The sequence below is a fragment of the Corvus cornix genome, chromosome 2 (genome assembly GCF_000738735.6).
Source record: "Corvus cornix cornix isolate S_Up_H32 chromosome 2, ASM73873v5, whole genome shotgun sequence".
Lineage (NCBI taxonomy): Eukaryota > Metazoa > Chordata > Aves > Passeriformes > Corvidae > Corvus > Corvus cornix.
In genome coordinates, this window is record NC_046333.1 from 33073645 (window position 1) to 33098804 (window position 25160).

At 35.4% G+C, this 25160-nt stretch overlaps 1 protein-coding gene across 3 annotated transcripts in view; it reads right to left on the reverse strand.

The window, feature by feature from the left end:
* BBS9 (Bardet-Biedl syndrome 9) overlaps positions 1-25160 on the reverse strand; it is a 298687-nt gene that overhangs the window by 126079 nt on the left and 147448 nt on the right. For 2 of the 3 annotated variants that reach the window (XM_039548172.1, XM_039548174.1), the window contains one exon: positions 480-590. The exons of the other annotated variant lie outside the window; for it this stretch is intronic. In XM_039548172.1, coding sequence (XP_039404106.1) covers positions 480-590 — 111 coding nt within the window. The remainder of the gene's footprint in view (positions 1-479; positions 591-25160) is intronic. 3 annotated transcript variants of the gene reach the window in all.

The window sequence follows — 25160 nt, forward strand, 5'->3', positions numbered from 1 at the left end:
TTATAGCCAGTATAATTTCATTTTATTATATCCAATAATATTTTTCTGAAATTCTAGGAAGTCTCTCCACAAAAGATAAGTAATGACCATATTTTAATCAGCTGGCACAAAGTGTAACCACCATACCACAGGAAAAAAAACCACCTTTATTACACTAAAATGCCCTCAGTTTCATTTTGCCTCTGTAGAAGAGATCATGAACAGAACCTGTGAGAATCTCATTCAAGTATTATGTAGCACAAAACCTTTCAACTGTGTAGTTATTTAATTCCAAGACTGATCTTTACAGTCGAGCCATTCTTGACAGAATAAGCTGAATAAGCTCAGAATCCTACACATTGTACTATTGTAGCAAGAAAAGCTAGAAATTATGCCAACAAAGGCTGAAATACATGCCATTTGTTTCATGTGTCCACGAGCATTCTGAAAAGATGCGCTGTACACCTCTAAGTGAAATAACATAATTTTCCTTTTCTTACCAGTCTTGGATTTCTGCTTTGTGATCTGCCTGTTACTGGAAAACATTGCTGTGGAGCCCGGTATAATGGTCCTTTCCTCTAAATCAGACTCTGGGATTGTAGCACAGCCACCTAGTTGAAAATGGAATACACTTAATGTGATGTTTATGTAACAAAACAAAATTCATTGGTGCATAATTGAGGAAAAGAGGCGATAAATTAGCTGACAGGAACACATAAAACTGAAATAGTCTTTAATTTCCCTTCACAGAAACATTTGTTAAAGAAAACTATTACCATGGTTTAGAAGGCTGATTATGCCTTAATGACTTCTCTCTGCTACTTATGTCATTTTGAAAAACGTTTGAATTAACTTAGACCACAGAATATGCAAAACTGGTTCCACATAAAACATGGAAAATAATGTGATTTGTGTTAAAGATCAGATTACTGGGAGCTATTTTTGTAATAAAGGAATTAAGTGTGAAAGAAATAACTTTACAAAATCAACAAACCTTATGAAGATTGTTAGCTTGCCACAGAGAATGACATGATGATTTTTTTTGGATGGGCTATTAAATGCAGTATTTTTATTAGTGTTAAAGATGTGGAAACACAGGGATACTTTCAGTGTCCAATAACGCACCTTACTCAAGTGATTATAGGATGTATGGTATAACATCTTAGTATTTTTCAACATTGCTTTATGAGCCGTTCACTAGACAACACAATCACTTACATCTTTTTCTTGAAATGTGTTTAAATGCCTATGTTTAAAATACGAAGAGAAGTATAATCTACTATTTGTAGTAGTAATAGTAGTAGTAGCATCAGCTAAAGATAGCAGTAGTGGCTTGCAGTGGAATAGGTTGATGTAAATTTATTTCAGAACAGCTGTGGTCAGGACACTGGAGGATGCGTCACTATTCCACAGCAAAAAGACGGCCTTACAGCAAGTGCATTGCCAACAATACAGTACACAGCTGAGCTGCATCTTTTTCTCATAGCCCTCACAGGAACACCACTAGCAAGCAAACAAATCCATGTACTCATCTATTGTGCTCTGAAAGCACATGTTTATAAGCAGCACATCAACTCCCAATGGAGTGCACAGAATTTTTACCTTCATGTCAGTTGTTCTATTTTGAAAAGACATGTTCTGCTCCAGGCCCCATAAAAAGTGCATCAAATTTGCAGCAGCACAGGCTATTCTCCCTTTACAAACTAAATGAGTAAAACAGTTAAAAATAAGGTTGCACTCCTAAGTAGGAGAGTTGCATTTTCCCTGGCAGTTTCAGAAGCACTGGCAAACCATGTCCTGCAGAAATGTACCACCCTGAGATTTAGCGAGGATAAAGCATGGCAGCTCTAGTGAACCCTGTGAAAACACTCAGTCCTACCAGATGAAGAACTAATACAGCATCTTTTGCTCCTAAGGAAGAGTAAAGACACAAGCTGCTTTATCCAAATAGACCCTCAGAGAAAGTGTAAGATGTATCACAGGATTTATGTTTGATTTACAGCAAGCAAATTTTGTCACTAAGAAAGGATGGTTATGAGTAAATGTGTCACTGTGCAGACCCACGATCCATGACAGCTTCAAATATTTAGGATACCTGCTATGAAAATAGAAGAGAAAATTGGAAATTAGAAAAATCTCTTCACGTTAAAATACCGTAACAGTAGCGTCATCTGACATGGCATTAAATATAAATATACCAACAGCCTAAATGAAAAAAAATATCTGTAAACCAATACCTCTGTTGCCATTTGAAAATTGTGACTAAAATGTAAATGACAAGATTTGAGGAAATGGAAATCAGTGCTTTAAAAGTCAATTTAGATATCTTTCATTCTTATTGTTCAGATAAAATATACACTCTTAAATGCTAACCTGTAAATACAGGATACAAAATTAAGGTTTCTTGTCCAAAAGAACTATTAAGAATGGCATCATACATTTTAATTTTATAACATTTTGTAACAGCATGAGCAAAAATTCACCAAGTCAATTAGTATCCATTGAATTTCTAGATGCAAATAAAAGAACTTTTCTAACATTCATTTTAAAACCTGAAATTCAGGAACTTACATAGCCTTGAGGACTGACGGCCTTTGGTGCCAAAATATTTCATTAGTTATCAATGCTGACAATAACTGATTAAGAGCTGGAAAAGGTCTATTTTCCCTTAGCTGCAACATACTACTAGTTAAAAGGAAGCAGGACATCCTGATTTTTATTCTAATGTAAGAGATTTATTGAGATTTACCTGTCACGATACCATCAGAAGTTATTACAATTAAAAGCAAAATTAACTTCTTCCATAACTTTATTTTACTGAGAATAGTGAGGACTGAAATGTTACCAGTGACATACTATTTTACAGAAAAAGAAAATTTTGACAGAACGCACAGAGCAATACTATCAGCATCAATATTAAGAGTAGTAATAAAATGTTACTTGTGCAAGGGTGCCAATAACTGTTCCCTATGAACTGTTTTTAAATACTGTTTTTTCATAAAGGCATTCCATGTGCTAAAAGCACTGTTCTCAGCAGGGCAGGATTTCACTAGGATTCTTGAGACAATAATTACTTCAATAAGTGACCACACAAGAAAGCAATATATGGTTATATTTTTACTCATTTTTGAGACAGTGAGGCTTACAGTAACAAAGTCTTTGTGCCCCCTCCTTTCTACCTTGCTCTTCTAGTACTCGTATTACCTTCTAAATGAAGGAACTACTCAAATTTGCTAAACACGTCCCTTAACTTGTTTGGATGCATGGGGGGGGGAGCATGACTGCAGCCTCATCTACACATAACCTGCCTCAACACAAGCAGTACCCACTTCTTCCAATGACACTAACAGGAAATTCCATTTTCTTGCTCCAACCAGCACAGATACATATCCTCAAGATAACAATAGATACCCTTGACAACATGCTATGATTTCCCACAGGAAGAAAGGTGCGGAGACCACACTAAGGCTATTGTCACACAGAAAGAAGGGAAACATTCAAAGCAAATTGCAGATTCTCACTAGACTGGAAAGGAAACTGGATAAGGCACAAATACACACTACTGAATACAATATTTAAACCATGGTAGACCAGGATTTTGTGATTCAAAAACATTTTACAATTCAGAAGGACAGCTATCTGGAGAAAAAAAGAAAAAAAAAAAATAAAAGAAAAAGACCTTTTCTGCTACAACTACAAGCTTTTTCATTTCATACTTCAAAAGTTCTACTGATGGTGTATATTCTGACTTCTATGGTGAGAACCTCTTTAAGTTAAAAGAACTCTGAATTTTTGTATATCTCTATATACATTTCAATAAGTATTCACTGAACATCTGTTTTAGCAAGCATTTTCAGTTTTTATGAAATCCTAAAAGAAATCACAGCAACAAAATAATTCATATTCATTCACAATTAAATGAATGGTATAGATCTGAAAAGTGATATTTAAGGAAAAAGGGGGGAAAGAGAAGGAATAGTAGTACATAAATCTACACACTGGAAATGATCCAAGCTGAGAAGTCCTCCAGATGTCAGTCTGTAAACAGTGCTTCACAAAATGAATTTCCCCATTAATTGTTGGCAGGAATAACATCTAGAATATGTTATTACATCTGACCCACTCTTTCCCCCTTTTCTGCATAGCTAGATTCTTGTCTGGCATCACAGATCTTTTATCAGTTGTGATAAATCCAAGAAAGCAAGCTTTTGTCAGCAAAACTGTTTGATAGGGTACAACATGCATAAAATTACACTCAAGTTAATTGTGAACTTTGTTCACCAAAGGAAATGAGACTTCTCTTGCTTATTTTCACTACATCTGTTTTTGTAACACTTTTGGTTCTTCAGTTGGAAAAAGATACCCACACCCAAAGGAAACATAAACACATAACACATATTGAACAAAAATTAAGTACTGACAGTTTTCCTACGGGTTCCTATCACCATGCTTTTACACATTTTAGTACGCCTTTAAAAGTTGAAAAACAGGAAAACAAAAGTGGTATACATCAGAAAAAATGAAAAGGCACTTTGAGGTAAAGGGTATTTGAGTTTCCTTTTTCTCTTCCACTCAATCACAACCGAAACTATGCATAAAGTTTCCATTTTCCTCTGAAATTAACTCTTACAAGAGTCCACAGAAAGAAGAAAAAAAGCTTCCTGAGCAGTCTTTGGCACCAAGATAGTCAAAATGTGAGCAGGAAGCTCTGTAAACAGCAGGTTTTGCATCCATCTGTAAACCATTATAAAACGGAGATAATCTAAACAGTAAAATTATTTCGTAGAGATTCCAAAAAGCTGTACCCAAAACCATGTTCACTTGGGTTTTCTGTTCTGTCAACAATTTTAGGAAAGTGTACACCGAAAACACAGTCTAATGCTTTAGAGGTTATTCTCTCTAAAAGAGTTAATCAATTACCTGTACTGATTCTGATAGCTATATTTATTCAAGTCCTGTAAATTTTATTAGGATCTGCCGATCAGAAGGTAGCTTGCCTGTTGAAATAAACACTGTGTGCAGGTTGTGAAGATAGGTAATGTTATTGCTGCTTTTAAAATGGAAGATAAAACAACAAAATCTATAGAAGAAAACAATACATATTTGAGTGTATGATGAGATCTAGGGAGCATTAATTCACATACCAGCCCTGGATTAGAGTCTATCATTTGAATAGACATGATAAGAAGGCAAACACATTTCCATTGCAGAGTTTGAGGAGAAAGAGGGAAAATTATGAGGAAGGGAAAAAGTAAGGGAGAGAAATAGGGAGAAAGAGAGAGCAGGGGGACCGAGACAGAAAGGAAGATGGTGGGGGGGAGGGGAGGGCAAGGCAGAGAAAAAGGATTTTTTTTTTTTTCTCCTAAATGGGTGGCTGATAACAAACACTGTTACAATTCACAGCAGCAAACAGTCCAGGTTTAGTTCAAATATTCACTTGCAAAATATAGAGTCATTAAATAATCAGCTATAGATTTCAGAACGTATCACTTAAGTCTAACAGTAGCTACAATCCTGCAGTCACACAATTCCATTGTTGTCTGTCTGCTTTGACACAACCAAATTCAACGAAATGATGGAAAATATTTCTGTATTACATTCCAGTAGAATAATAAATTAGAGAAAAAAATTATACCAACAGAAAATGTAGTCCAAGGTCATAGAAAATCACCAAAACATATTTTCAATGGGAGCACACAGAGACTTACTAGACTGTTGTTCTGATTTACTCATTTTACTGAAATGTTTCTTAACAAAACTTCCAGTTCTTAAATTCCATAGCTTTTTTCCTTTAATAAGTTGTCACTATTTGCACAGAGAGCTATGCAGAGATAATTCACACCAATTGTGTGGCTTCTGTTTGAGCTTGTAGACAATTCAAGTATTTTGAACATGTCTGAGTTCATAAAACCTTGACTTACAAAGTTCAGGCTACTTTGGCAGCAGAAGCTCTTTATGGGAGCAACTATGGTGTTTAAACTGTCAAATAGTCTTGGCCATTCTTCCAGGATGAGGTTCAGTGCATGTGGTATGCAAGTCATACGAATGGCATTGGGAAACACATTGCTAAGAGCAGATCCAACAGCTGTTTTCATTAAAGACACATTATTGGACATTCGGCCAAGAACATAAGATCAAAATTCAGTAGTACCCTTACTAACTCAGGACTGAGAATGCCAGAACAGCAAACTACACAAATGCCACCCAAGATCTACCAAAGGCACTTGTTACACGCCGTGAACAAAGGATGAACGATGACATTTGCGCTTCAACCACAAGTGAACTGGTCCTTCCAACCACCTATTCACCTGATGAGCACAGACTGGCTGAAAAACATGCTCTGTGTTCTGGTATGTGTTGGGAGAGGCAACTTACTGAATTCTGTAGTGCTTGGCAGATTTCCATCTGCTTTTATGTAACAGAAAAGAAAAATCAGCTTACAAATGGAATTTTTCAAGGGGAATTTCAACTCTTGACAAACAACATAACCATAAAAATCACTATCTTCAGAGTACACTGCCTCACAAAACACCCGGTGGTTTTTGTTGACTGGGTCTCACATCCTCTTCGCCATACTCAGTATATCACTAAGTATAGCTTTTGTTTATCTTAATTAGACATTAATTTCTTTCAAAATGCTTAAATACTGCAGTAGAAGATAGAGAATATACTGTCATCAACCTATTTTCAGGACAACATTCTCTATTCAGTAAAAAAGTAATTTCATGCTACCCTTTTGTGGAGCAAGAATATACAAGACTTTTGTTTTGGTTTACACAGATAAATTTCTCTCATGCACATAAATATACACATATATGTATTAGGATATATGCACATATGAAACACAAAGAATTTTACACAAAATAATTTTATTTAGTAAGACTTTTTTTGACTCTCTAGAGCTTGTATTTGTCTCATTGTTTTGGTAATACACAGTTGTAAGAAGACTACCAGACCTTTAGACTTTTATACTAATTTACATCAAAAACTTAAATAGGTAACGCTCCCTAAAACATACACTTTCCTGATTATTTTTTCTAAAAGCATATTCAAATTAATTTCCATTGTCACATCTGGTTTCTATCTGCCAATAGAGAGCACCTCAAAGACAGTGTTTGGAGAAGCTGGGATCTCTGGAGCATGCTTGTCAAAAAAACTTTCTCAATATTGTCTTCATGTAGTCTCTAACCTTTCTTCAGCATACAGTGAAAGTAAACAGAATAAAACTGACTTTTATAATCTTGATAACAAACCATCCTAGTATCCCTCATTCTAAAAAATTTAGAGAAATATTTTGCTTCCATTCCCATTTAAAACACTTGCACTTCCTGGAGCACAATATGAAACTTCCAATTGAAGACACAAGCATGCATCGTCACATATATAGACAGTATATGCTTGTATGTATGTGTATACACAAATTTTGGACTTACTAGGGAAGGAAGAGCAAGTCCTCATTCCCTGCACTTAGAAGTTGAAGAGACAGTAAATGCTTGTGGCATAGTTTGCAGTGCTGTAACCTATGACTTACAAAAGTGTTCCATCACACAACCATAGTGCAAAGACTGTCAAAGTGAGTAGTCTTTGACTGATTCAGGGGAACAAATAACTGTTTACCTTCAGGGAGTTTACACTATTTTGGCCTAAGCAAAACAACAACAGGATGAAGCTAAAAAGTGCAGGTTAGTGAAAATGGGATTTTTATCTTAGCCGTGAACAAGAAATAAAAGATAATGTAATTTGTTGCATGAGGCCTTGTTATGCTGGGTATTTTGGATGCTTGAGACAGCCTTGATAGAACAGTAGTATGATAGAAACAGTTGATGAAAGATCTATGCCTAATCCAGATGAGCAACTGAGTGAAATCGAAGAAAAAGCATTTGAGATGTAACCTAATGCATGATTTTGGGCTAGAGAATAAGACCTACTGACATCAGATGTAATATCAAATACACTGTGGATAACAGAAGATAGTGGACTATTAACTGGGATTAAAATGTAGGTACTGAAGAATGTATGTTGCTCAGAAAAACAACATTAAATTGGTAGAGTAATACTTCATAGCACTATTGTGATGGGCTACTGAAAGAGAAGTATACAGAATTGGTCACTTTGGAAAACTACTGTAAAGTAGTTTAATACACAAAATGTCAAATTTTAGCTACAGAACACAAATATCTGATTTCAATAGCAATTGCAGTTGTGTTAATATTATGATAGTTGGAAATGAGGGTATTATGAAAATGAAAGATATGAAATCCACAGAAATAATCACAGGTTGACAGAAGAAAAAGGTTCCAGTGTGATGACTAGTAAAATTTTGAAATCCACCTGACAATTTTTCATGTTAGGATCAAGAAAGGAGTAACACTATTGAACAAGACACTGGTAAGACATCTAGAACACTGAGTTCAATTCCTGTTACCATGTTCATGAGAGGTTAAATAAACCTGGAAAAGTTCAGATGAAGATTACTAAGATCATATAGAAATCCCATACCTTATTGACACTTGAACAGATGACCAGTCTTGCTAAGCTAAGACTAATAAAAATGGAACAGACTGATCTTTATCAACAATGCAATTAGGCCAGAAACCCTTAGTGTTCGACAAAATAAAAGACACTCTTAGAAAAGGATTAATTAATTTTTACTGGAAACTAGGTTTCTGACTACCAAAAGAGCAAGGGCTTTGAATCACTCCTGAACAGAAACCACGGAGGTAAATAATTCTGTTTATGAATGGGACTAAATTACCTTATTCTAACACAGAGATGGAGTTTCTGAACAAGGGGTTTCTTTTCTTCCTTCCCCTCCAAATAGAAAATATAGGTAATAGAGGTCAAAACAGATACAGATTTATCGATTAGTATTCTGAAATTACCCAATTATCTGTTATCTAATTATGAGTAGTTATCCAATCTAAGAACATAAATAAATTACTACTATCTATTTATCTAACAATATTTTCACAGCATTAAAAGTGAACATGAGATCACAAAAAAAATACACAAATGGCTACTTTAACTGGCTACAGGAAGTAACCATCAGATCACAACGGAAATAAAAATTATAAAGATCCTGGGAGCAAATATCATTGGAAATACTTCATTTAAAAAGAAGCCGTGATATTGTACATGCTTAAAAACTCTGGTTCTGACAATTCTGATTCTCAATAATATTTGGAAAACAAGCTTAGTAAATTTACATTTGGAGAGACAAAATATAAAATGCTAAGTGCTGAAATTTCACACAAGTAATCTGGCATTGTATTTTTAAGAGGGTAATGAACTAGCTTCCTGCATCTCCTGATAATACTTAGAAATATGTAGATCAAAGAATGAAATAAACATGGATAAAAGCATCGTCTCTTAATGTTATTGAAATAAACCTAGTAAACATCTATCTGGTGGATTTAGAAGACAAACTGTATAGAGACGGTTTGGGTGCGAAGAGCTTAGGAAATCAAAGCATTCATAAGAAAATTCTTTTTTTTAATAACACTGAAGTTCCTTTCCACAATTGAAAAGCAACCTTTGCTGAAAATTCTTTCTTTTCTGCTAGTTATATCAAAGATATAATTATTTTCATGTATTGGAAATTTCTACTTTCTCAGTTGTACCCAAATATTAGATTTGTCCCTAGTATGTAGAACATGTAAATAATATTGTTTAGTCATTAATATGTTGTTTTTACTTAATAGTCAACTATGATTTTTATTAATTGCACTGGGAGCTAAGAATCAATCAAATTATACCAACCTATCTTTGCTCCAATACTGCAAAAAACCCCATACATTACTTATATTTACTTTATTTTCACTAGCATTTAATACTTCATTTGCTATATACTCCACTGACCAAATAAATCCAAGTGTGATCTTTTGTTAGCTCAACCTTCTACAGCATTAAAATCTCTGGGATTGACTTTAAGAGGAATCCAGAAAAAGCAACTTTGGCTCCATTAAGTATCATAATACCATTAAATTAATTTAGTTTATTTGGAGGAAATGAGCACAAAACTGTACATAATAGTTTAAAATTACATCTTATCCTATAGACAGAATTTTTTTCCTCTGTTTACAGAACTTCCTATTCAGCAAATTTTACTCTTCAAGCTGCACAGAATTTCATCCTTTCACTACTACTACACCTATACCTGTGTAAATCATGCAATTTTACTAAAGTTAACACCATTCAAATGTTATGAAAATGATACAAATGAAGGATAAAAAATTTTGCATATATAAACTTTTTGTATCATATCTCTGGCAAGCATTTTAAGTAGTAGCCAGGAGATTGATGCGCTTCATGTGATAAACCCTAAATAGAATCGATTTTACAAAATTGCAAAGTATCTTTTGATCAAACACAAGGTATCTGAAGATCTGAAAAACCATGCTTCCAAAAATGTCTAACTAAATCCTAAATGTCTGCCTAAAATCCTGGCACTGAAATTTTCAGGCAGGGGGAAGAGATTCAATTTGGCTAATGTCATAAAATGAATTACATCCACTAGAAGATAATGAATAGTTAGGGAGAACTCTGTTCAAATCCAGCTACTTTTTTTTTTTTCTAAAAAGCAAGGTCTGTTTTTACAATAAAAATGCTATGTCTGAAACAAAGTGGCTTTTTATATGAGCAGGCACCGGATTAACTGCTCTGTTTCATTTTATTTAAAAGCTGAAATTGCTGCTACTGTCTAAGATAATAAATAAAGTAAGTGACAGAGCAAGTGATGCTCTTGGTCTGCTACTTTTATGCCTTATGCTTATTTAATTCTCTCAATCAACTCTCTGGTTTTTAAGTATCCTCTTTTAGTTTGACCAGGACAAGGGCCTACTCATTTTTTAAAAATGCTATATTTCTAAATGTGATTGGATACCCTGAAATCTGCTAAAGTAAAAAGTGAAAATTGTATGCAAAGGGCAGTCCCTACTTCCCTTCCCCTCCAAATCACATTTTTCTTTGTTTTGTACAACATCAGTACATGCAAAAGAAAGTCTATTTCAACTTAAACATACATTTTGTAATGCTTATTTTAAATAAAAAATAATTTAGAAATGTCTACCTCATCTTCAAGGAAACCATACGAAGCAAGATAAAGACTAAATTATCAAACATGCTATTCAAAATAACTAAAAGTATTGGACAAATAATATGAAACTGGAGAGATCTTATGGCTTGCTTTGCCCTATCACACCAATCAAGAAAAAAAGAGAGGAAACGAGTTTAGAGGTCCTGCCAGGAGCCTGCTCCAGGCCAGACTCTCCATGGGGTCCCAGCCTCCTTTGGGCACATCCACCTCCATGGGCTGCAGGTGGATCTCTGCTCCACCATCTGCTTTCACGGGCTGCAGGGGTAATCTCTGCTCCTATACCAGGAGTAGCTTCACCACCTCCTTCTCCACTGACCTTTGCATCTGCACAGCTGATTTTCCTCACACATTCTCACTCCTCTCTCCAGCTGCAGTTTAACAGACTTTTTCCCCCTTCTCAAATACATTATCCCAGAGGTGCTGCCACCATCCCTGATGGGCTGGGTCTTGGCCAGAGGTGGGTCTGTCCTGGAGCTGGCAGGCATTGACTCTGTTGGACATGGGGAAAGCTTCTGGCAGCCTTTCAGAGAAGCCATCCCTGCAGCCCCCTGCTACCAAAACCCAGCCATACAATACTCAATATACCATGTTACAGAACTAGACCAAAAGAACATACTAGTATCCCTTTTCCTAGGCTATAAACACTACTTGGTTTGGAAAGTTAAATATTATTTGAAATTGGTTTTTATTGTCTAAAGCCATTCTCAAACAAAGGTAGGATTTTGCAAACATTGATATGCTTTAAATTATTTGGTGGACTTTATGAAGCCACTGATTAAAACAACACCATGCCTGCTGCTTCTCCTATACTTCAGCAACGTCACTTTTCCTTTACCAGTTCTTTTTACAGTCCACCTCTTCTTTCTTTAAACCATCTTGCCACAGCACTGACTTACTAGCTATACTTTCTCTATTTGCACATTACTTGAAAGAAACTAACTAGTCCAAATACCTGTATCTGAGTGGCAAACCAAAGATCATCTAAAAATACGGCATCCAAAGATCATCACTGTAGCTTGTTGATGTCACACCTACGATATGTGATATCAAATTCTTTTGACAGTTCATTAACAGCATGAGCAATCTCTTAGTGCCCACAATTGTGGGCTATCTAAAGTTATCTAAATATTTTAGTCAAATTTACTACAAACACTAATATCAAATATTGTCCTCTTCATCTCATTAGACAGAAGATATGGAAAAACAATTACATCATTTTGACTGATGGGTTGGGGATTTTTTGGACTTGATATCAACTTTTACTCCAACAGCACCAAAATTCCGCCTGACCTTGGTAAGATCTGACTCCTTCATTAAAAACAGTAAATCGATGGGGGACAAATTCTATAAAAAAAAACAACACCCACCAAAAATGCCACAAACCACCACTATGTAAACATCATGCTACTTAATTTCCTTCCATTAAAAGTCTGTGTTCATATAAAGAATTTGTTGTATAGCCAAGCTCACTGAATGTCTGTGGGGCATTATGATTCTCTTCAAGTAACCTTCTCTCAAGATTGCTGAAACACACTAGGTTGTCTTGGCTCCCCTCCATAAAATAAGCTTAATGACTTCAAACACAGAATAAACAAAGGCCAAGGATACATTTCATTGGTAAAAAAGTGTTTTCTGTCCCTTTGCTTTAATTTGGTCATGTCTACAATAACAAGTGAAGCAGAGCAATAGTAGCCTGTCTTGAGAGTCTAAGACTTCTTCACTTCAAGATTCAGTGTCCTATCTGATCATGTTCCAAAGTCTTTTTAACTCTGTTCTTTTCTGAAACTTCAAGTTTTGATCGTAACTTCATATTCAACAAGCAGTTCCCTACAGGCCAATGTACTTTCTTCCTCATTGAAAATTTATTAAATCAGACCAGTATCTAGAACACAACACATTCCTCAACATTCTGAGTATATGAAAACAAATTAGAGGTTTTCAAAGCCTTGAGAAAGATTATTTTAATTAATTTTAACAGATGAACTCAGGAATAACTTCAAATAAAAGATAAAGTGATTATATTATTTTTATGAAGCACTACAACATTTACATTAAAACACACTTTGTTCATATATAGAAAAATTGTTAGAAATGCTAAAAAAGAAACTTCATTGGCTAAATATAGATTTTCCCTTTCCAAATGACCCAGAACTAAAAGAGAAATTGGAAAAGACATTGTCTAGATAATGATTTACCTAAATAGAGTTACTGAAATCCAGCTCCAGTTTCCGTTCTGTAGCCAAACAGCCTGCAGGTATAATATCTTCAGCTGGCACCAGGCTTAATGCTTTTTTATTGATCTGCCCATGGCTTAAGTGCACACATAGGATATGGATTGTTAAACAATTCTTGTTATCTATCACTGATTATGGAAATATAATACATCTTGCAGCAGCATCTGCACTTTCTCTAACATGAAATGCTACTTAAAGTAAACTGTCCATTTTATCCCATGGACTCTCTAACACCTGTGGGGGTTTTTGTGCACCAGCTAAATGGTTGAATTTGTTAAGTACCAATTACACAAAAAGCCCTCTCTGTTACAGCCCATGGTACAAGTGATAACATATCATTAGATTCCTTGTATTTGAATTGCAACAAATGCAATGCATAATTATAACTAAAAGTAATAAAGTACATTCTGATTCTTTGTATTTCTTCTCTTCCCCAATTGATCCTTAGCTTCTTCTCATTTGAAGATTTCAATAAATTTGTGGGATTTGCTCAAGTCAGTCTTTGCAAAGGGTTTGGGACAGCTATTAATACTACATACTGTTTCCTATTTGGTGCTCAGTAGGAATTAATAAAAATAAATGAATGCAATTTTCATATTTTCTTTATACTTTTGTCTCTGTACTTGTCACGAAGACAAGAGTATAGCACTGCCATCATGGCATCAAAGTTACAGGGAAAAATGAGGCTTCTGCAGTCCTCTAGTTTCTTTCCTCCCAAAATGGAATTCCATATTTGTGTTTTCCTTTCTATTAACATCAAATTTGCAGTAAGCTAAAAAACACCTTCCTTTTGTCCAAACACTGATAAAAGACGTCCCTGCTGTGAATTCCAGACTCTGAAGATACTTTTAAAAGAAGTCTACTTCAGGGTTCACTCTTATCCATTCCGCTAAGTCAGGTTACCAACCACTACATGAATGTGAGTAGAACAGTAACAGAGAACTGTCAAGTAAACAAGAAATCCTGACTAAATTAAGTCAATGGCAAAACTCCCAGTGACTTCAATAGGGCCAGGATTCCACCCTTATCTTGTTGATCGAAGCAATTATTTCACTGTTCAGAAAGACCAGACTGCTGCACCTGCCAAGAATTTCTTAAAGCAGCCTACCATGGTGAGTCTTACTTATATATACACCTCTATAAATATTCCTTTTTCCTTCTACTAAGATAAACTCTTGAACTGACAAAAATACAGCATCAGAAACAGCATCCACAACAAAGATCTTTCCTTCATATTAACAAATGTGCCAGACGTAACAAAGCTCTCCTTAGCATGACTTTACCACTGGTCTGCAAATGAATTATTATCATTCCCTCAACACCTCTTCCCAACCACGGATGGTCATGCCTGCTGAAGTCGCATACCTGCATTAAATAAGAATTATTTGACCCAACAAACAAAGTGCTTTCTTGGTTTGGCAATGCTGTATTACAAAAAAAGCTTCCTATTTTACAGTGATTCACAAAGCACACACTGGAAAGAATATCTTCTATATACCATGGACCCAAATTCAGAGTAGATTAACTGTGAATAGTATAACTGAACACCTCTTCTATTTCATCACAGGGTTTACAATATACACTGTAACTACACTAACCAAAATTATATCATGTATATGCAATTCAATAGCCAGAGATAATCAACTTACCCACATGAGAATCAACTTCACACTAAGCAAGAAGAAAACTGTTTTTAATGTGTTGCAAAAACAACCAAAAACAAGGCTCTTTTTGACATAGATACCAGTATTTTTTATTTGGAAATATTTGAGAAATCTGTTGTAAAATTGTACAACAAGCATTTTTCCCTTGATAACTAATTAAATGAAATAACCAAGCACAACTGCTTCATTTTTTCTCCTCAGACTGGGAAATTATTGCAAAGTATTAATTCTGCCAATACAGTTCCTTTGTAGGGAAACATGGCAGTTGTTTACTGCCAAAGGCATCACAAGAACTTGTCGTACTCTCAGAAGGACTTTTAATCACAGGAGCATAAGAAAATCCTGTCTGTAACACGTTGTATGAACCTTGCTAGATCTTAACCTCTAACTACTTCATCATAGCTGGCTGCAGTCTATTTTACATTACTCCATAGAATCTCCTCCATTGCAACACTTTCTGATAGAATGTAAACAGACCCAGGATATCTAACGTAATTTATTGCACTAACTTTAATCTCCCATGTAACTTCTGTCATATTGTTCCCTGCTTTATTAATGACCTGATTTAAATGAGAATGCCAGTTCATAACTTCATTTAAGCATCTCTGAACAGCAACCTAATACCCCTAATGACTACTCTGGTTACAAGAAACCTGCTCCATTTTAGAGAAAATAAAACCCAACTAATTCATATCTATTTAAATAGATTTTAAGATTGGAAAGTCTGATCATTCAGCAAGGCTTTACCCCGAAATATCCTTCACAAATTCCTATATGTAATTCAAGCATCCATTTATTTCTAAGCTACTTTCAAGAATGTCACCAGCAATTATTTTTACTTAAAAACCCCTCAGTTTTGACTGAAAAGTTTATTTGAAAAAAGTGCTAGAAGAAACACATGCTTATCAGTATTCTGATATAGTTTTAAGATAAACACAAAAGATTTCTCAGTGCAGCTATAAAATTTAATAAAGTTCAGTACCACATAACTTACATTAAAAAGGTTGTTCATAATATTTATTACCTCCAGTTGCACTATTTCTGTTCACCCATCCATTTGAATTGAGGCATCCTTCATCATCCGTATACATCAGACCTTCTCTTTGATCTCTAATGGTAAATTTAAAGGCTGAGTAAATGTCCTTTGAAACACAGAGTGTGGCACAGCTGTTTATTGTTACATAGAAGACAGCAAGTCATTAAAATTGAAACTCAATTAAAACAGTGGAACATCCCCCTAATCATTTCCCAACTTTGAAGTAATACCCTTTTTGGTGATATCTCTAATTTACAGTTAACTAGTTTTCTTAAAGAGGAATAAGTCAAGCTTTGGTTAGGGTCAGAATTAATAAAGTACATCTTTCATCAAAAGACAGCGAGCTCCTGGCACTGCACCCTGCTGTGGTATTTGCACTTATAACAGGCAGCAAACACCCACCAGATATGCAGCCTACCATGATAATCGCATGAAACTCATCAAGCCTGAGGTTTTTACCAGTTTGCTGAAGGTTTTTACAATCCTAAAAAAAGTGCTTCAGCATTATGTAGCTAACTACACATTACTTTTTTATTAGTTCTTTAGCAATATTCTAATTAGTAGAGGGTGAGCTAAATTTTTGCCTCAAAGTGCAACTGAATCAAAACAAAACCTTAAGGATTCGAGTTCATGTGATTTTTTGGTTTTGCATGCCCTCTTATAACCAGTCTTTCTGTTTCAGCCAGGACACAATTAGGAAGAAAAGAATGATTTTTTTAAAAAAATTTAAATCTGCCAGAGTCATGAAGCACCTCATATGTTTGATTTGATTACCTTTTCCAGCTCAAAGTTTTAGGGATGGGTGAGTCCAAATAAGCACAGGGGCAAGGGAAACTTGTATTTATGGACCTTCGCTTACCATGTGAACATTAGCGGAACCATTGATACCAGGCTCATGAGTAGACTTACAGCTGACTGCTCACAAAAACATCAACAGTCATAAACATGCTCTCATTCTTTAAAAATTCAGAAAAAAAAATCTGCAAGCTCAATACTGATGATACACAGCTTTGAACAATGTCAGGCATTCAAATTCAGGAAGAAATTGCCCTTTTTCTCCCTAAGAAAAATCTGTAAAACCATTGGGGTGCAATTCACAATGTAGCTACTGAGGAACATTACTGCAGCCTGATTGGCATCCAATATGTGCTAGAGGTGATCACTCAAAAAGACAAAAAACTCGAAGTGACATTGAGAGAGATTCTATACCTCACTAACTGTCATCCACAACCCAAGATGCTACCTTAAAATGCCACTATTCTAATCTTAGGCTGATATGCAAGGGTATGAGCGATGCTTGCCGAGGCACCGGCTGTGTCCCACAGTCTCTAAAACCCGGCATGTCCAACCATATCTACCTCCAAGTCTGGGATCCAACCACCCAGAGGCAGTGAAAACTGCCCTACATCGCCAGATGGATCTGGCTGCGTAATATGTTCCCTGAAGTTCAAGAGCTCTCTCTCAAATTAGTGCAGTTAACCTCAGGGAATAATTCTTTAATTGAAGTGTAGTTTTCCACTGCAGAAAAGAAAAAGAAAAAAAAAGCCAAAACCAAAGAACCAAAACAAAAAGAGAAATCATTTATTAGTACAGACATCCCCGACTCTCTGAAACTCATAACTCAAGAAAATCTTAGCTAAAGCTATAATAAAACTGCAGTTCAAAGCTTTGTTATCATGTAGTTATGCATTTTAAAAACAATCTTCTAGTACAGAGTTTGTCATGCTTAGACTAAGACCCAACAATTTCAGCTTCAAATGTTAAAGCCACTCTTTTACCTAAAGTTATAAGACCTTTAAAACTACTTTTTTCTGTTTCAAAAAAGCACTGGGAACTTTCCTGTATGCAACTCAAAACCAGCTGTACTTTGCAAGTAAAAACTTTCCAAGTGCCTGGCTCTCTGCAGATTTTTGGCAAATCTGTTTGAAAAATTGAAAAGTGGGAGCCTGAGCCAAAGCTTACTGAAGTCTATGGAAAAACTCCCACAGATTTCATCAGGATTTGGATTAGGCTCTGAAAAAGTCTGAAGTAATTGAAAAATCAGTTCTGCATGTAAAAAATATGAAATTTTCACTAGGTTTAGATTTATTGGACTCCTTTATGGTAATGTGAAAGAGCAAATACACTGGAAATGGTGTTAGTGATGTACATATAGTTTTACACCGTTCATTCACCACAGAGTTCCACAGACTCATACATGTTACTTACCCTGCCTACACAATAGAAATTATGAAATCAGTCCCACATATACAAACACCTTCATTTTAACGTGACCTGAACATTAAGGGAAAAAAAAAAAAAACAAAACATTAATACCTTTATTGCCCAAGTGGGTTTTTTTATTATTTTAAAATTTTTTTTAACTGAAGACCAAACAGACCTTCAAAAGCTGTAAGACAAATTCAATGATAACATACACAAAAAAAATAATTATTCAAATGACTATCTCATTCTGGGCACACTTGCTCACTTTATAATAATGTAACACTAGCAATTTCAGCTAAGGTGCACCCAGTTTATGGCAGCATAAGAGAATAGTCAGGTTTACTCAACCTAAACATGCCAGAAAATCAAGAATAGAACCAAATGCAAAATAAGTGCTTGTGGTACCTAAAATAATGGCCACAACATCTCCTGACATGTGAACAGTTGCATCTCTGCTGACTGAAGGATGCTACTTCCAGTCAGAAGAAACTGAGTAAGTCATTATACTTGACATATCCTGCTTCATCCCTCTGTACTATCTCTCACTTGCTAACTTTTTGTCGATGGATAATTTGCCATGGTTGCACTTATGAAAAGTAGACAGTCCCGGTAATTTTTTGGTGGTCTTGTCCAGATAGGGACTGGAAAGGAAAAGTAATGTCATCCAAACTGCAGCGCTAATTATGGTCTTCAAATGCCTACAGCTCATGCACAAATACCAGTGCGCTTCATCATATAAGCTGTTCTCATAGGCTGTTCTTCAAATATCACAGCATAGGAAAGCTTAGAGGAACCAAAAAATCTGGTAAGTGGAAATCCAAAGACTGACTAGACGTACAAGACTAGGTCTACATTAATATCATACCTGAAATAAAATTATTGTGCTACATTATTAAAGTTTGGCTTTATTTTTTAAAAAATGACATAATTTTTGCAGCCTCTTAATATAACTATCCAGGTTTTAGCTTTGCTTTTTTTTACCTGCTACTATTGAATCTTCCGAAATGGAAGGTCAGAGACTGTACACTTTCTCCATTAGCAATACTTTTTCTATAGTTTTGAACAATTACCTTATTAACATGGATTTTAGAAGTTTATTTTTGCTTGTGGTCTCTAAAGGTTTCAAACAACACAGAAAATAAAGTCCAGTGACAAGCAAGGTCATTAGGGGAAATTTTTTCAACTGACAATTATGTTCACCAAAAGCTTACCTCAACATTATGAATCATTTGTGACCACTTATACCTAAGTAGGACATATTAAAATTTAATGGATTTCAACGCAAAGAGCCAGCAATGGAATCGTGCACACCAAGGCACTAATGTGTTGATCCGAACTGTACTTAGTTGAGGCAAGTTGGAATTGCAATGCTGCCAACTCAATTTCATAGTACCACAAATGAATGAATCCCATATCTCAAGAGGGATTTCTTTTTTATTCATTATGCATGACATTTTCCTCTTTAAATTATTCATTTTTTTAAAAATGTTATTGCTTTAGCCTTCTTAACCTTTGTACTCCTTCCCCCTGTGGTTTTTGCCAGCTGTAATATCAATCGAGGAGGGGAGATGTTCTAAACATAATAAAAACCTTTTCACAACCCTACACAAAAATGTGTCCTGTTACTCTTCCATCTTATTTTGCCCCTTTTCACAAGAGTGGAACTTGAAATGCCCTGAAAAAAAAAAGCATATATTTTCTATCAGTGCCTTCATTCCAATTAAAAAAAAAATTCCAGTGCTTTACTACTATTTATATAATCCCTGAAAATTAACCACTTGGAGAGCTATCATTTGAGTCCTGCAGGGTGATGAAAGTTGACTAAGTGAATTAAAATTAAAGACCACCTTAGACATTGTTCACTGCTTTCTTCCCATGTCTGATATTCAGATTTCCACTTTTCAGTGTGCTTGCCTGAACTGAGCCAAATGATGTAAGAACAGGCTGCAATGTGTTAGGCTCACCACAATCTATTAATCTGTAATCTGTGTTTTATCAGTAAAACACCTAAATTGAAGCGTACGTAGGAGCTACAACACCAGACTGCACAGCATATTTGAACTCTGTTTATACACAGGTATTACACTATTACCTTGGGAACGACACTTATTTTCTGCATAGTTCAATTTTCCTTTCCACATAATAAATGACCAAAATTACTAAAACAATAGAAATAAAAGTTTTAAAGAGCTAAGGAAGTTACAATGGAAAGAAATTACAGAGAGTAATGATCCACATCAGAGAGCCAAACAATCAAGTTTCTGGCTCCGCTAAATTGTTCTTAAGCTTTTCTTAAGCAACCACAAAAACTTGTTGCTGTAAGCTCTCCCAAAATTCTCCCTAATGACTTGCTACTCCCCTTCCTTTTCACTAAATCAGCTTTATGGGGCAAGGGACATATTTTAGTCTCAAAAATAAAACCCAAACAATTAGTTTAAAATGTTTGATATATTACTATTCACTCATTTCTAGGCTTTTATATTAAGATAGAACTGTTCATCGTGAACAGCTGATAATTTTCTGAAAAAATATTTTAAACATGAAGAAATAGAAGTCAAATTAAAGCTGCAGCACTGTATCAAGTTCCATTATATACTATATCATGTCTCATTGTTAGCTGACCCAACACAGTTTAACAGGAGTGCATGACAATGCTAAAGGCTGTAAGAGTCAGAGCAACTTCTTTGCTCTTATCATTCTCATGTGATTATCATTGCAATTAGATGGAGAGAAGGCAGCTAGCTATGTTTAAACTGGCACAACAGCTCAGCCATGCCGAGCTGCACAAATTGGACACAGAAGTACACAATGATCGCAGTGTTTATGGATTTAGTATCTGTTACACCTTTGGCAAGCCTTGTTAAAATCTCCTTGCCTGACAGACCCAGACTGGTACCACCAGGACTTTCCCTGCGGTTACTGCTTTGGGAGACCCAACTGACAGCTGATCAGAAAAGGTCTTCCTACCCTTTTGTTGCTACCTCTCTCTGTCAGAGTCATTTACTCCCTTGGGTGGCTAGTGCTGGGGTTACTTGCTCCAACTATCACAGGGAAGGGACTGGGCATGGAGTTGCATGGACATCAAAGGGCACAGGATGGACAAGGAAACCGGTGAAGCCCAATGTAGGGAGGAGATATACAGAAAATAATTGAGGAAAACCAAAGGGGAAAAAAAAATTAATCAGAGCCATACTGGTAGCCTTACTAGAAGGAAGAACTAAAAGGAGAAGATAGAAAGTACACATTTTACCAAATGTTTGTTTGCCTTAAGGCAGTGTGCAAAATACGGGAGTTTCAAAAAGACTTATACAGTGATGATGGATCAGTTTGGGTTTCAATGCAAGTAGTACACAAGTTCCTAACCTGCAAACATACATTAACTTTCAAAACAGGTAAATGCAAGTTTTGAGCACTTAAGAAAATGAAGAATAATGAATGCAATACTTCAGTGACACATAGCTATACTCCATATACATACATTAAATAAATTTAGCCAGAAAATGTAAGAAAAATCTTACCGTCTTTCTGTTTAAATAAGGAGTTCAGTTTTATATTATCCATGAAAACAATACTTTTTCGCTGTTCGTAAACAACTCACTTCCCTGGGAAATCCATAAAGTTATTTAATTGATCAATCTGTATGATTTTAAGGAAACTAGAAAAGATGAGTTAGAGTTTGCCTCACAATAGTTAAAGTCACTTAATGTCAGTTTCATATTTAAGGGCCTGTGCTAAGAATTCCCTAGGAATGAATTGACACAGTGTTTTGGGCAGTAAAAGCCTCCAGGTACATCTAAGAAAGAAGTCCTTAGCAAACTGATTTTCAAAGAGAAAAATGCACTATTATTAAGGCTTAGATTTCCTGAGTTCACAGATATATACCAATGTCCTTTAGACACTTTTGTAAATGCTACTTGAATGGAAGCAGGTAGGGAATAGCGGAAACAGGTGAGGAGCCCTATAATAAAGACGGGTAAAATGCTGAATCTAATTTGGTCAATGACCACCAGTTTCATCAGTCAGTGCTGAACAGTGCTCAGGTCTACAAAATCCTTTCAAGTACTTTCAGCAGGCTTTGTGAATACTCTTCCTTACCTAGATTTAATAAGCTGTCCTAAAAAGCTTTATGAATACCCAATATATTGAAACTAAAATAGGAAAAAGAAATTTGAAAGCATTATTTTGAGGGTCTCTAAGGGAAAAAAAAAGTAGTTCAGTATTTTATTGCTATAGAAAGCATATGGAAAGTATCTTAAATGAGAATCGCACTTCATAATGGACCACAGTCTTCTGCAGAAATAAACACTGGACTTGTGTCACATCTATGAGAAAAACCCCATATTTTTATACACTTCTTTGCACCACCATGGAAGGCTACACAAAACTGACAACATATCGTGATCTCAAGCTCACAATACTTTACAGGAAAATATCTCAAACCATGCTCTGTCAGCCTCACATGATTTTTATAAATATCTGCCAGTGGTTCAAAAGCACTGTTTTGGCCTCAGGGCCAACTTCTGTATCTGTGCCTTTTTCAGGCTACTTGAAATTCAAACTACATGATTCTAACTTCTCCAGGGAAAAAAAGTTACTGTAATTGCTACCAAGATAACATTACAAACACAGACTGGAACCTCTGTGAGTACAAACAGAAGCCACTACATTTTTCAAGATATTCTGCATTTAAATCTATTAAAGTTGGAGAATACCTGACTTATACTGCATGTTCCCTTCCCCTAATGACTAATGAAGAATTCATAATTAAGTGCCTAAGAGAGGAATTTGCAACTACAAAAATCCTATATCTTCACATCAAACTAACTAATACTAGTCTTTCTTTAGGTACACTCAGCACACTAAGAACTTGCAGCAATATTTATGTCTATTTCTTATATATAAATTAATATTGTTCTTCCAGGATCTCAAATCCACATGTTTTTCCTATTAGTACTAACATTCTCCCCAAGTTTAATAGCATGTAAACAGAGAGTTCCTTAAGGAATATGACACATTCTGTTGCATCCCAGCTTTCCAGTGAAGAAAACAGCTTTCAAATGGGCAGTATTCACTCACAAATACCACAACAGGATTTTGAAAACAGGTTTTTATAAGCTTAAGCAAAGAAAAGAAACCCTAGAAAAACTTCTGCCTTCTAAAGCATGAATATAGATTCTGGGTACGTATATATACTAAATGTGCTAAAGAACATTGCCTTTAAAGTTTGCATTTATCCATTCATAATCTAAATTACAGAAACATGACTATACAAAGTACAATTATAATCAACTTGATAAATTAAGAAACTATGAAAACAAAGTATCTACTCAAGTAAACACTACCATGCTGATTCTGTAAAAATACAGAATGGGAAACATCTGGTTAGGCAACAAATTTGTAGAAAATGGTCTTGAAATTGAGATAGGGCAGAGTACAGTACGATATACTTCCTGCACAGACGAAAGGAGAAGCATTCTATTTTGGAAAACAAAGAGTAAAATTGAAAATCATCACCAAAAGACTGCGATAATTTAGTCACAGTAAGTATAAAAGAAAAGTTACTGAAGGAATGTACCAAAAATATTCCAAAGTTTTAAACAATTAAAAAACATCATTAATTGCCAGCTCCATTTTCAATATTCACAATAAAACACTGATTTGAAGGAAAAACAATGTACATCAAACATTGGGAAACCCTTCCAACAAGGACACTAAGCTACTATAAAAGTTATCAAGACATACTGTTCAAGGTGTTTGAGAGTCCAGATAAACTTTGTTACTGATATCCTGGATCTGTTAACCCCATTGCAACACAACGGCTGGCAGATGGGCAGTCGTCTTGCCTCCTAGCTCCAACTTTATATAAATTTCAAATATTACACTTAGACAAAACTATTTGTAAGTCCTATTTCCTGGATGCAAAATACTCATCCTTTTCCTTGTAATTTCAGTTCTAAAGATTCAGCCATCTGGGAAGATGACAGTCTTTGGCATTCCACAGATTTCAGTGATGGAGCTCAGTAATTGACTTTCTGGTTAAATAATATTTTCTCTACTGCTCCAGTTATATTCAACTACATAAGTAAATCATGCTAAAGCACAGTATAATGATCTCCTAATGAAGCCAAGAGATAAAAAATACTGAAGTTGAGTTGAGAAAACAAGGCAGAAGAAAAATGATGGTCTAAAGAAAAATAAAGTCCTTATTTAAATTTAAAAATCCTTGCTTGAACAAAGGCTTGAACTGATACAGGCGCTATTTGCACATCACATCAGGAACTATTATAGGAAAAGCAGGATCACACTCTAGTCGAAGAGAACTGAGCTTCCCAAAATATGGGTGAAGCGATATTGTAAACAGAGCTCCAATCAGACTGACATCTAAACAAGTCTTCAAAAAACCACAGTTAATACTCATCAAGGTTTTAAAAGCAATCCTGAAAAAGACACAGATATTATAAGAGGCCATTAAAAGCTACAGAATTAACTCACTGCAGGTCATCAGGATTTATGCTATAAATTCTCATTCCCATTTAACTCAATACATGACAATGTGGGTGGCCCACAGCACCTTTCCAAGCACTTCCCTGGCACTGACCCACACTTTGGGTTGGCACCACTCCCTTAACCCCTCATCATTCCTCTCATCCAGCCATTTATGCATTGCCAAAGGCAACACAGTACATGATATAGCTTGATGTGGTTTACAGTTATAATCATATTTAGCCAATGATACTGATTCAATTTTAATCACCCATATAAGAACATCTTACATACTGGAAAACTACCATGACCCCCCTTAAATTTCTCTTTATTTTTCCCTCAGAAGAAACAAAACTGAACTCTATTCAGTTTGTCTAGGTTTTCCTTAAATTGTGCTCCCCTGTGAATCCTGCTCACGAAGAATAGAAAGAAAGAATCATATCTCCTCATTAGAATTCATATGA